The sequence below is a fragment of the Serinus canaria genome, chromosome 5 (genome assembly GCF_022539315.1).
Source record: "Serinus canaria isolate serCan28SL12 chromosome 5, serCan2020, whole genome shotgun sequence".
Lineage (NCBI taxonomy): Eukaryota > Metazoa > Chordata > Aves > Passeriformes > Fringillidae > Serinus > Serinus canaria.
Genome location: NC_066319.1, coordinates 28,987,509 through 29,001,484, shown reverse-complemented (window position 1 = coordinate 29,001,484; position 13,976 = coordinate 28,987,509). Strand labels below are relative to the sequence as shown.

The window sequence follows — 13,976 nt, the reverse complement described above, 5'->3', positions numbered from 1 at the left end:
GCCACAATCAGCATTAATATCACAAGCAACATGTTACACTGTGCTCTGAGCAAGGTAGGACAAAAGGATGCCAAAGCTTTCAGACAACCTTCACAAATACCCTCCACACTACTGTTAATGAGCTGATCCACAGTGATGGCAACCTCAAAACTGAAGTGAAACACTTTTAGGTTAAAGAAGAATAGAACACCAAGATGTTTACATGAGGCCAAGGCAGCTCCCCCTACACCTTCATTAGTTCAGTGGAAAAAGCTATTTTGGCTTCCCCACACTGCTAAAGGCAATGATGCACTTAGGATGTTCATGCTAACTCCAAAAAAGCCAAGATGCCCACAAGGCACAGGGCTGCACTGAGAAGATGCAGAATCCTGGGCTCTGGCAGCTGCACACCTGTATTCTCAGAGAACCTGTGCGAGCTCATCAGCTTCAGTGCAGCACCATGCTGACACACTGTACTGCTTGCACTCAGAGTCCTGGGGAGGGCAAGCTCGTTCTGCTTGATACCACGCTGCTGTGTCTATGCACATGCTGTCTGATAGAATCAAAATGAAAAACTGAACACCAGCAATTGATCTGCCTTTTGTCTTTTCTGTACTTCTCAACCATAACCTGAACTGCTGAGGATAGGTGCAGAGTTTGCAGTCTCTCTAGCTCATGGATCCAAGTCTTTCTGCTGAGGAGGATCATGAAGGAAGGCATTCCCACAGTGCACTATGTAGGGATGCCCGCCTGTTGCTGTCCTCTAGCCTCAGGGGAAGATGCCTGGCTGCTGTTGTCCTCTGGCCTCAGAGGACCACTCCAAAATACTATACACCAAACACAATCTTTTAATAAAACAATAAAACATTAGTTAGAAATTGCCACAAGTTTACAAAATATTAAGCCAACCAGTAGTTGCATGCATTTAGTGTGAAAGTCAGAAGCAGTTAGAAAACAAGCAAACCAACCAAAGCAAGTATACCTACAAATATATATATACTTAAAAAAAGCCATAGAGAAAAAGCAGCCATCTACATACACATGTCAGGCTGGGGACCCTGTACCTTCAAAGGCTCAGGATAAGAGAATGAAAGAAGCAGAAAGCGGTTCATGGGACTCTCCCTTCAGGCCTGGTGGCAGTAATGAAAAATCTAGATGAAAAATTGAGTGATATCACAGTAAGTCACCTAACCCTGCAGGAGGTGGCAACACAGTAACATCTGGGCGGGGGCTTGTACTCAGCAATCACTTGCATTTGCCTGCGGGTTTGAATCTGTCTTCATTTAGCAGCTGGCTAATTTCTGACTAGGGCAGCTCCAAAAAGGAGCTGTGCCCCTCCTGCCAGGGCACAGTTGAGTTGCTGGCCCATCAGGACTGCTATAAAATTAATAATGTAATAAATCTTCCCTGTAAGCCAGTTAGACTACATGGGATTGAAACTTTAATACTGAGAAACTTCATCTGTAGTTTTTGCCCCAGCTACTTGGTTCAGGTCCTGAGGTAAGCAGAAGACTGTTTTCAATTATCCCAGCAGACTGAGCATCCACCTAAATTGCTGATCAGAGCATGGAACCTGCTGAGCAGGTTTCCAAATCATGGAATGGGTGCAGAGAGAAAAGGAAGAGACTGGTGAATGGCATGGCTGTTTCTGCAGCAGGCTACAACCCTCCTCATATTGTGGTTTGATGTTTCCTCATCTGGAGTTCCTCAGGTTAAGCAGACTGCATGGAGCAGTCCCTCAGGGGCACCTGGCAAGCAGCACGCCTTATCATGAGGCTGGCGCGATTTCTGAAACTACAGTCTTCCTGGGCAAGTATCAGCTGGCTGGAGCTTGCAGACTGGTCTTGAGTGTTTTGAACAAAAAACCACAAGATCCTAGCGGAAAAGTCATGACTACACAAATTATGCCAAATGGGCAAGTCTACTGCACTGCCGTGGGACACATTCCCAGTTCCTTGGAAACAAGACAGTATCATGTAATTTATATGAAACTGGGCAAAGAACAAAAAGCTTGAACTAAAGAGCTGCTCCCTGGAAACTACTGCTTGCATTTGTCCTCTGAAAGCCAGCATCAGCATGGAAACTGAATCAATGTTGGGACCATCAGCACTGCTTTGCACAAAAGAGATGGAATCTTCCAGGAGTCAGATTAGCCCTCAAGCTGGGCAACACAAGGATTGTGTCTCAAATAGAAAAAGCCTGTCCATAACATGAAGAATGTAGTCTTGCATTTTGGATTTTACTGTTCTAAAGTCTCTTATTTGAAATTAGCAGTAATCTTATGGAAGGGCGGCAGCCCAGGCAGGTAATGACATGGGAGAAAAGAATTGACCTTTCTCCTTGCCCAAAAGTGATCTGCAGCTATTTAGTTCCAAACATCCTGATGACAGGCAAAGAGACTCTGGAGTAAAGAGAGGAAGCAGAGGAAGAAGGAAGGCCTGAAGCTATGGAAATGGGCAAAACAGAGGAAAGATAAATAAAACATATAGGTGGTTTGGGAAACAGAGGAGAATTACAAGGGAGAAACAAGGAACAGAAAAGCTCACGAGTTTGGGAAAGCTGAAGGCCTGGTAGAAATGAACTTCATGGCTGAAGCACAAAAGTGGTATGTAACCAGTTCACAGATGATCCAGCCTAGGAAAAGATCACTGACCTAATGGAGGCCGAGTATGGAAGGCAGGATGGCAGCCCAAGAGGGACAGGCTGCGATTCCCTGGAGTGGGCAGATTTGACTGTGGTACTTCTGGAGGTGCACTGCCTGGCCAGGACAATGCCCACTAGTTACTGAAAGGGTACTGTCTCTGTCAGAGCAGACACCCATTCATCTTCCAATGCCAGCTTTACCAAATGCTTTCATCTTTGCTGTGCTGTGAGACTGGAGGGAAGGAGCAGCTCAAGTTTGTCCGAAAGGACATTTACATCACTTCTCCATCAAGATTACAGATGGCATCTCCAAATGCATCACTGGATGCACTGGCTTCCCTGCAAACGCCCTGGGGCGGACGGGAGTCTGGCGTTCCTCACTGGAGAGGACAGGTGGGCAGGGCGGGGTGAAGGGAGGGGTTGTTAGTGGTAAAGTCTCACCTTCTGCGCCCCTGAGAAGGCGTGGTAGTAACATGAGACATAGGTCATTATGGCCTTCTCATCCGGCCTTAGCGTGCCTATAATATCTGTGCAGAGAAGGAAAAGAGGTTGAAAGGATAAAGTAAGAAGCAGCACATAGGATAAAACAAAACAATCATGGGTGGCGAGTGAGAGGGGGAGAAAACTTCCCATCATGCATTGCAGGACAGGCCAAACAGATTTCCATGCGGAGAGCTGGGAATTCGGATCAGAAGGTGGCTAGCAGTGTTGGCTTGTGGCTCAAAGCGGCACCCCTCCCTACCCCCCAATCCAGGGGGCTCCTGAGACGAGGATCTGGGCTCTGCAACTTCACAGTCTGGGGGCCCGGCCCAAGGATGCAAACAAGTTGTTTGGAGATCTGAACGCCCGCGCTCGAGGAGCTGGAGATCAGAGCCTTCCCACGCACTGCACTTCCTACACGGGATCTGCTCTGCTGCAACGTGCACTGCCTGTTCCTAAGGCACTCAAGTACAGGAGGCAGCTTGGTTTTGGCAAGAGATGTGTACAAGGTTTCACCCAAAAAATGTTTCCCTTAAGTGACTCCATTACCAACAGGAAAATGGCTAAGCTAGAAGTAGCAAGGACTCAACTGCCTGGTTTCCAACATGGAAGAGAAAAGAGGGGAAAAAAGGAAACAAATGAACAAAACCAGGCATCTCTGTCATGATAAGCAATGCTTGTTTACAAAACCACCATGGATGTACTTGTTAGACATGCTTTGTAAGCCCCAGGTGAATGGGGACTGAATTTGTGGCACAACTTGAGAAAGCAGCAAGTTCAGACCTTAAAGCAAGGCTGCTGGAACCTGCAGCATACATAAGGCAAAAGATAAAGCTTTGGCCATTCATTAAACCCTTCATAAAACCTGAGTCAGCTCTGTTTCTCCATCTTTGGAAAAGACAAAAAAAAAAAAAAAAAAAAAAAAAGAAAAAAAAAAAAGTGAATTGGTTATTTCCCATAGGGGTAGGCTGCAGTTTCCTGCTGGGCAGAGCATCTATGTGGTAGTCTTTACATTTTGTAAAACCAAGCATCCTAGCTTGGATTTACCAGGATCAAGAGGTTCAGGTTCTTGGCCATCAGGAGCAGTTCATAAGGCAAATGGAGAAGGCAGAGCTCCCTACTCCCTTAAATTTGCATGTGTGCCAAAGTGTGGCATACCTAAGTGCCACTGGAAGTACTGCTGACTAGAGGGAAATGGAATTCCTGGCTCCCTTGCCCCATGTATTATATTTGGGGCACCACTTTGAACCAACAGCCAACTCTACCAAGAACATAATAATAAAGATGCCCGTAGCTAGAGAGGAGAGAGAGAAAGAAAAAAAGGTTTGGACATTAGCAACGGCACCAGGTGTGCTCTGTGGAGGGAGCTTGGGATCCTGCGATACCTTCTGGGCTCCTGAGAAGGCGTGGTAGAAGCTAGAAACATAGGTCATGATGGCCTTCTCGTCAGGACGGGCAGTTCCAACAATGTCTGTCAAAAAAAACCTCACGTTAAGAGCATAATCAACCGGTGGGAGGAAAGCACAGGAGGGGGTAGAACCACAACTGTCCAGGAGGCCGGCTGCAGCGCGGGCGTGTCACAGCGATTCCACAGCGCTTCCCAGCGTTCCCCAGATGTGTGTGTCTCAGCACCCTGGATCATCCTTCTGGTTCCCCTCCCTCATCATAACATTTCCTCCAGAGTCTGGCCAGGCTGAGCCAGCCATATGTCAGCAGGTCTTGTGTCACAGCACTTCCCTGTCCTGAGAACATTACTGTGATTGGTGGATTGAATCAACACAAACTGGCATCAGGCTGACATGACTATTATAGACATATTACACTGCAATTCCTCCGTGCAGTTCTGTTCTTCTGGAAAGATACTTTCTCCCTTCTTTTCCATGTCTCCCTCTTCCATTTCAACACAATGATGGCTTGAATTTCAAAAGGCCCTTTCATTAGTTTCAGTGGAAACTCAACACCTCCAGAGATCAGAATTAATGGTGTGGAGGAATGCACATTAGCTTCACTCCATGAGGGAGGAGAGAGATCAGTAAAGAGCAATGAGAACTCCTGCCAGGGACCCTCTTCATCACTGCTACTTTTGCTGAGATCTGAAGCTAGATCCAATTATTTTGGAGGTATCTGTATTTCCTACAGAATGGCAGGAAACATTTGAATTTACTCTGGAAACTTCATGATTTTTCTTTTTTAACTTCAGCATGATGAATGCAGGAAAAGCAAAACTCATCTCTGGGGATGGGAAATACCACCTAAGAACATGAATATCCTAGTTACTAAAATACAGGTTCACTGGGTTTGGCTGTCCTATTCCCACCTTTTCCCTTTGATCCTCTCACTCCTTTATTTAACAAAAATGTTTAACTGCTTCCCCTGTCCAACTCAAGTCTGAAATACAGCTTCTACCATTGAAGCCTGCTGGCTTTAGGCAAACAGCCAACAACCAGTGAACTATTTCAGGCTGTTGTTTGTACTCCAGAGTTACAGTCCTCAAATTCTGTTGCCAAGCTGGTCCTGACAAGGCTCTGAAAAGTAATCCTTGCTGTTCCAGTGGCCTCAGGGATGCAGTCACAATCAGCACCAAAAGCATCTCTGAACAACATGGAACTCTGCCTTGGTCTACAGACCCAGTCAGTGAAGGATCTTATGCCAAACACTTCTGAGTAGTCAAGAAAAAGCAGTTAATAATAATAATAATAATAATAATAATAATAATAATAATAATAATAATAATAATAATAATAATAATAATAATAATAATAATAATAATAATAATAATATTATGCCCTCAAAAGCAAGAATATCAGCAATGTCAGAAAGACCACCATAAAAAAAAAACCCTGGAGCAAAAGGAGCACAGGCCTACACCATCCACTAACTCAGTATCTGGCCTGATAATTGAAAGGGAACACTTCAGTCAGCAGATGACAGGTGTTAGTCATCTCTGCCTTGTGTGTCAACCCCAATCCAAGATCTCCATGCTAGACTCGAAAGACTGAAGGACAGAGGAGGAAGAGGGAAGCAGAATATGTGACTCATTATTCCATTTTAACTTTTTCCCTATACATTTACTACACAGTCACACAGGGAACATTTAGAGGTTACTGGAATCTTGTACAAAAGGAGTCCACCTAGAAGAACTGGAAAATGTCTTGAGAAAAAACAAGTTAAAAGCTGTTGGAGTCTACTTTACCTTCTGCATCCAGCATCTTTGGAATATCCAGGTATTTCTCAGCCACATCAAAAGCTGTGTTTAGGTTAGTGAGAGGATCATCCTGGAAAAGACACAAGAGGAAGAGCATCAGCATCAATTTTTAACAAGGTACACAGCATTTCTCTCAGAAAGAGCTTTGGCTCAGATAACTGTGATTGCCAGACAAAAACTGTGTGTGAAGCCTCATGCAGAGGATGAAACAATTAGCTCCCTTTTGAAAGAAGAGCCTGGGGACTCTTGGTATGATAATCAACATACAGTCTATGCACTTGAAAAAAAAAAAAGCATTTTGTCTTGAACCTAGTTATAAGTAATATTGGCTTCACATCATACTGATAGTAAATGATGAGACCACATCTCACATTTAAATCTCATGTTTATATTAGGTTTGCAAGTTCCATTTTAAAGAACTGCAGAGCTATGTATCTGTTAGAACATCTAAGCAATACTAAAATAGTAACAACATCTGCAAGGGGTACTGTCCTTAGCTAGTGTACAGTTTGTTGAACACCAGTTGAGTGGGAGGAAGATAAATGTTTCAATGAATCTCTGCAGAATAAATACATATAAAAGTAACCATTTTGCCTTGAGTATGGATTTTCCTTCTGCACAGGTCTTGTAATTTCCCTAGTACATTTCTATTCCTCTCTATATAAATTTTCTGTAGATTTTAAAGTGCCACACAAGAAAACATGAAAAACAAATGTCATTGAAAATTAAAGACTCTGAAAATTGTGTCCAGCATTCAAACATAATAATCAGCAACAAGACACTTGCCAACTTGCGTAAGATTCTCATACCAGCTTGTTCCTATATTCCTGTATAACCATGATACTTCATTATTCTGAAAGATCAATCCACTTAATGGGTGACAAATGACATTTGCATTATCAGTTTCTGCTGTTGAGACATGTGGCTTCTACTGGATGAAAGATTGTGCATAAACCACTAGTGTTCAGCCATCTTGTTTGGTGTCTTTTGGGAGGGAGGAAAGATGGGGTGCTACTCTCCATATTGTCATTTGTGCCATTCACACTGAGACCCACATAAAAATCCAGGAAAAAGGCAGCAAAATTGTTTCATCTTCTTTCCAGAGTGGTATCCATGTTCTGTTTATTTTCTATATGAACCATGTGCCTTTGCCTATTGCACTGACTTGGAAGATTAAGCTGTGCCTCAGCTCTAATCAACAGGCAGTTTCCTTTGAACCCACCCAGCAGGAAAGATGAAGCTAGGCAGGCTTGGGCAGACAGGGTAAGGGCATGAATAAAACTTCCTTTATGGCACTGGTCATTATGTAGCCCTCAGATTACAGCCTTCATGAACTAGGGAACTGAGCTGCTCTGAAAAGCAGTTTCCTGCAGCATTTCCCTAGGAACCTAGCATGTATTAGGCTGGCATCCAATATCAGCAACATATTCCTTTGGGTGAATGTCTCTCTCAGACAGCAATGTTTCACCTATCAAAGTAAACCACACACAAAGGCCACTAAAACAGACAGTAATCAGTATTAAATCCACTGGAACAAGTCAACATTAAGCAAGGTAATGTTGCACAGGCATGCTGTGATGGAGCCAGCAGCTGTCATGTACAGTATGACATAGTGTCAAATCCCTGTATTCCTATATAATACACCTTCAGTGGTGACCACATCAAATATATCTACATCCACCTCTTCAGAGCTGAGCAGTGGAGCAGGCAGTGGATTTTTACTATTCTCCAGCTACAAGGAACCATCCTCTGCAATGGAATTAGAGGAACCACTTCAATTTCAACCTACTTGTCTTCTGTGCCTGGTGTGGAAAAACCTTTATGAACCCACAGCATAACCAAAAGCCTTATCTGAGGAGGTGAGACTAGGTGGTATATAACCTACTTTGTTCACTGAGTGTAGACATGGCCCTAGCTTCATTTAGGGAGAAAAAAATTAACAGATTTTCTTTCACTCAAGTGCAGGAGCATGCAGAAAAGCCAAGTGGCAGCTCCCTTGCAGTCTTCCCCTAGTCCATGTGCCATTTTCTATTTCTGTAGAAATGTCACCACTGTGTAGCAAATTTGATCCCATGCTGACTGTGACCATCAGGGTTATTAACACCCTAACAGAGTGTTTAGTATTAACACAAACCCCTCCTTAGCATTGACTCATCTGAACCAGCTGCATGAAGATCTGCCAGCCTCTCCTGGAGGAAAAGGAGGAGCAAATCTCCCTGCAGATAGCTTTCCTATCAGTTTGCAAGTAACAACACCAGGAGCACTGTTGCCAAAGGTTAAAAAGACACTTCTGGCTGAAAGCTGGGAGAGGCTTCCTGATGGGAAAACTTACTGGGCTTGGGCAGTCCCAAAGGAAGGACTAGATTTTTTAACATGTGGGAAACTGGAGACTCACCTAGATAAAGCCTGCAGATTTCTACTTCACATGCAAGAAAGATGTGTGATCACAGTATCTCTTAGGGAATGAAACTAAAGATAGCACTACTGACAGCAAACTACTTAAGTCCAAGACTAGCTTGGAGATGAGCAGAGAGCTACACTCGAGCAAGACTCTGCTCCCTGTAGGAAAAACTTCACCCTTCAAGAACAGTGGAGCAGCTCATCCCAACAATGATGCTCCTTGTGCATGAGTTAGGGCTCCCCAGGGGCTTTTCCAAGACTGCAACAGGGTCTCAAGCCCTATGAAATTCCTGCCAACTCCACCACTCTCAGTTCCATCCTACTGTACATCAGCTAATCATGATTTCAAATCACCCATTTCAGCTGATGCCCATGAAAAGGGGCAATGTAATAAAGACTGGCCAAGCAGCTCCAAGCCTTGCACTGAAGCACCACAGCTGCAGGCACACTTTAGGGCCCCACACAGCACATCAAACAAAAGACAAGTCACCTATCTCCTGATTCCTTCCACAGCTGAAACACACACCCAGAAGAGCACTGACCCAGATGAGGTTGCAATTCCATTTACATGAACATAGCAATGGCAGAGGCATGAAAAAGAACAGTAACTTGCCAGACTCTAGCTTAGCTAGCCACAAGGTAATCTACAGCTTTACCATGGAGGAGGTACTTTCTTTTAGTGGTGGCAGACAGCAAACCTGCCCTAGACAGATGCCAACCTGTCTCATTCTCTGCTTTTGCTGACTAAAGTTTATCACAGCTCCTCATCTTTCACCACAACCCTAATTCATGCAGGGACTCCTCTCTTCCTCCAGCTATTTCCAAGTCCTTGCAGCACACAAGGTTGCCAAGGCAATTATTGGAATGTAACATAAAAAACATCATCTATTAACTAGCAATGAGGAAAGGGGATGGAGGGGAAGGAAAATTCAGAGAGAGCAAGCACTTACTATATCTGCCAGAACTGAAGACACTAGGAAAGAAATCTCAAACTCATGTTTTCAGAATTATCTGCATATAACACATAAGTACACAGACCACAGCTCTATACATACTGTGGTATATGAGGGGGAGCCAGAGCCAGCAGTCAGTCACTGTCAACACTGACAGAAGTATCTTGGATGTAGCTCAGAGCTGAGCTACTGTCAAGGTAAAAGGAGGAAGGGAAAGCCCATCCTCTGCATACCTCTCACTTGCAGACCACCAGCTGAATCCCAAGACCTTATCTACAGTGAGCTGAATAATAGCAGACAGATCTGCACTAAATAGAAACTATCTAACCAATTAGCTGGGGTGTCAGGGAATCACCAACACCAAGCTGGACTTGTACCTCTTGTTTTGAGGCCTGGACTGTACTAAGAACTTTAGCCAGGCAGTGCCCACATGCAGAAAAGAATTGTGCTTGTTCTTAATACACCTAGACTATGAAAAATAGCTAGGAACAAACCCAATACAAAACAGTGCTGACAAAAGAAGTTGCTAAATTTTGGGAAAACATGTGGCTACTATGCTGGCTGGCTACCTTTTGCAAGTACACACTGCCAATACAGGTCTGTAGCCTAGACACAGCCCCTGTGATAGAGCAGAAACACAAGCTGCAGAAGAATGCTACCCTAACAAGAAGTACAGTGCAGAACTCTGGGCAGCTTGGACTGATTTCATCTCATAGATGTGTGTGTATGTGTATACACAGAAACACACACAGCATTGCCAAAGGCACACACAACTGAGATGCCACTAATTGCTCCCTAGAGCTGGAAGAGAACTTGAGGTGGATCTCTAATCTACTATCCTCTGCAATGGCTGCCTCTCAGCAGCCTCCTCTGTGTTTATATATACCACAAATGGCTTCAAATATCTAGCATAAAGAAGGTTAACTTCTCTTCAGCACACATCAACTGCTATACCTAAGGACTAGGCTCTTAAGTTCCTCCCAGCTATTTGCTCATGATTTCAGCTGTTAGAGAGCTCTCTAACATACATTTAATCTCACCTCTTTAGAGTAACTGAGGTAGAACAACAATAAAAATGTTACAGAGAGTGTGAGAAGACTTCAGAAGGACAGAGGGAACAAGATGAAGGATGGGATTAAAAGCAAGCAGAGATCAAAAGATGCTGGTTCCATTTAACCTTTCTCCAAATAAGAAAAATCCCCTCTCATGCACATTGAATTTGGCTAGAACAATCACCCTATTTTTCACCCTAAAAAGCCTGCAGTCAATATCAACAAATAACTCACTTTCCTTCACTCTGTTTTTGCTTGGCTTTGGGCTTTGTTGGTAACAGAGTGTGCTGTAGCATTTACCTGCCTGGGTTTCTCAGGCACACATTGCTTAGCTGTGTTATTTTCCCAAGATTAGGCATGGAAAATGTTACTCTAATAATTCCTTTTCTTCTTGCTGCTCTTTATGTAAACAGGTACAGTCTCCCCCAGCTGTTTATTCACCATGTGCTGAATCCAGACACTAAAAGTGAACAGAAAAACTGACTGCTCTGGAAGACAGTAAAGATCTAAAAGGTTATTGAAAAGCAGATCAGGCATTGTACAATTCATTGCCATCTGGGATGCAGCTAATTTGATTAGGTCATTTACATTTTGTCCATTTGCATGGTGATCCAAGAGCCCAGGTCTGTTGATGATGGGCTTCTATGTTTATTTCCCTAGCTAACATCAAGCAGACATGCACTTAAAACACACAGTCTAGGAGATCTGATGGACAAGCTTTTTGTGTTAGCCCCAGCAAGTACACATGAATTATGCTCTTGGTGACATTTCATTATGCTCTTGGTGACTCAAGTACAGATCCAGTGAAACTGGATCTCAGCAGACTGCAGGAACGCTGGTAGGATAAGAACCCAGTTTGATCTTCTATTGCACTGCTGGGTCAAGACATTGGGAGCAGCATAAACCACTAAGTGGTTATTGTCATCATCCATTCAGCAATCTTGTCTCCAAACCACACAGAGAGTAAAATTTGAAGCTTGGTATCATGGTACCAGAACAAATATTGGAGTAAAACTGAGTTTTCTGACAAATGCTTTTTTGGCACCTGATACCTGCATGCTAAGAGAAGCCCAGAAGTACTGAAGATGACCCAGTGCTGAGATGGAAGCATGTGACAAGTGTCCAGTAAGGGCACACAAACTCCTCAATGAGCATTTTAAACACCAGATAACTGGTTTCTATCCCGCTCTCCACAGAAATGTTAAGCCTGATTTGACTCACTAGTCTGCAACATTAGCACAGAACTATTCTCACATTTAGTGTTACTGAGTTTGCCAGCTTTTGCTCATCAGCTGGGATTGGGGCACGTGTGTCTCATACAAGGCAGTCTGAAAGCAGGGAAAGTCAAGCAGGAAGCTCATTAAGTTCACGCTTCACTAAGGAGCCTGAATGTACTGATTCATCCCTCCTTCCTTCCCCCCAGCCCTGCAATTGCCAGCTTGTGCTGAAGTTCTCCAATTATGTTTGTCAAGCTAATTCTTTTCCCTCTTTACTTGTAAGGTGCCAAGCATCTGGTCTGATAGACAAATGGATTTGTACCTTTCGTAGCTTCCCGTAGTCGATGAGCTCTGGACGGTGTCTATGAATTAAAGCACAGAAACCAAGGCCATCCTTCCAACTATGAGAGAAACACAAGAGAGAACAATGAACATTGCTCAGCCACAGAGACACACAGGGGTGAGCATGAGGGAAGGCACCAAGGCAGTGAGACAACTAATTCTGTCTTAGTTTCCAACTAACAGTGCTTCTGTAAGTGCTGGGAATCAGAGATATCTTGTATATGCATGAGACTGCAATAAGGATTCCTTTCAACCCCTACAAAAACCTGTTGTAATTAAGACTTGCCCATTGTGTTGGGATCTTGTTTTTGGCAGTTCTCTGTGCTGAACCCTCTGTGCATGTCCTGTGCAGCACACCAGCTCGAGGTTGTAAAAAGGCATAGACCCAAGCTGTGAAGGAGGAATGAGGACATTCCTTAGGGAAAAGGCAGATGTCCCCAGCCAGCTGCACTGATGGCAGTTAAGCTTAGAAGTGCTTTACTTTATATGGTTCATACAAGGCTCCAAGACATTCTGGAAAAAACACTGCTGTGAAGAATCTTCATTGGAACATCTGCCAGCTTGAAAATAAGAAAAGCAGAGCAAGAGAATCTCTTATTCCTTCCCAGCTCTGCCATACTACAAAAGTTAGGAGGCAGTCCTTTATTCATGGCTGCTAAAGCATTCTGAGTTTTCACAGAGCAAAAGCTCTCTTGCTCAGCCCATGCCACATATGCTCTTGGAGGACTTAATGCCCTGAAGAACTTTCTGAAAGCAGCAACGGTAACCTGAATGAGGTACTTGGATCCTCTTAGAACCTCTGCCTTCATCTTCCTAGGCATCTCTCTGGACTGCACTGTTACTGTGTAATGTGCACGTGCATTGCCTTGGGAGGTCTGTCAGGAATATTGCTGCACATACTGAGAGACATAGGAAAATAACACAGATTGTAAAGCTAAGTTCTTGCCTGTAACTCACCTGATATGGAAGTTCTGGATGTTTACATTTTTGTAGGGGGCTGTCTTCCTCTGACACCATAACAAAAGTCCTTCTTTAGCAGATGTTTCTAGGGAAAGAAAGAAAGAAAACACATCAATTAACTAATTTTCTTAGAAAACAGGAGTCTCTGGAGTATATACTAGAAAGCCATCACCAAATCCTCTTTGGTAGAGACTGCACTAAATTGTGCTTTATTTAACTTCACTTGTCAGAGAATTTCTTGTTTGGAAAAGTCTACTAGGATAGTTTTGTTACTATCATCTTCTTAATGAGGTTCAGTAATAAGGAGATAGCTTTTTGGAACTAGAGAGTCTTGTAGGACTCTTAAGTGATAAGTTAATTTTCAGGCTTAGTCATTCTTTTGAGCTACCCTTGAAATCTCTTGTAAGAGAAGCATCTGAAAACTCATCTCAGTGTGCTTGAGCTTGGCCAAAAATGTTCATGAGATGTCATGGCAGCTTGGGAAGGGTAGCTCCCAAGGATCCTTCAGTGGCTTACTTAAGAGGACATACTGGGCCATTTAAGTGGCAGCGCCATTTAGTTACCCCAGTTGTCCATTACTGAACAGTGCCAGGAAAGAACTAAAATTTACCTTCAACTGAGATATCCTGAATGGCAAAACGAAGGATGATGGTCCAAATCATTCCAAGGGTCATTTTAACATTGCCATCCACGATTTCTATGGGGAAAAAAAAGGTAGAAAGAGAAGAAATAGACATAAGGTTGC

General features: G+C 43.6%; 1 protein-coding gene across 3 annotated transcripts in view; it reads right to left on the bottom strand.

The window, feature by feature from the left end:
- The window catches only part of ACTN1 (actinin alpha 1), an 86,056-nt gene that overhangs the window by 19,458 nt on the left and 52,622 nt on the right, over window positions 1-13,976 (bottom strand). For all 3 annotated transcript variants that reach the window (XM_030239815.2, XM_030239813.2, XM_030239814.2), the window contains exons 4-8: window positions 13,842-13,928; window positions 13,229-13,316; window positions 12,252-12,330; window positions 6,296-6,377; window positions 4,488-4,573 (exon numbers count right to left, since the gene is read on the bottom strand). In XM_030239815.2, the coding sequence (XP_030095675.1) occupies window positions 4,488-4,573; window positions 6,296-6,377; window positions 12,252-12,330; window positions 13,229-13,316; window positions 13,842-13,928 (422 nt within the window). The remainder of the gene's footprint in view (window positions 1-4,487; window positions 4,574-6,295; window positions 6,378-12,251; window positions 12,331-13,228; window positions 13,317-13,841; window positions 13,929-13,976) is intronic.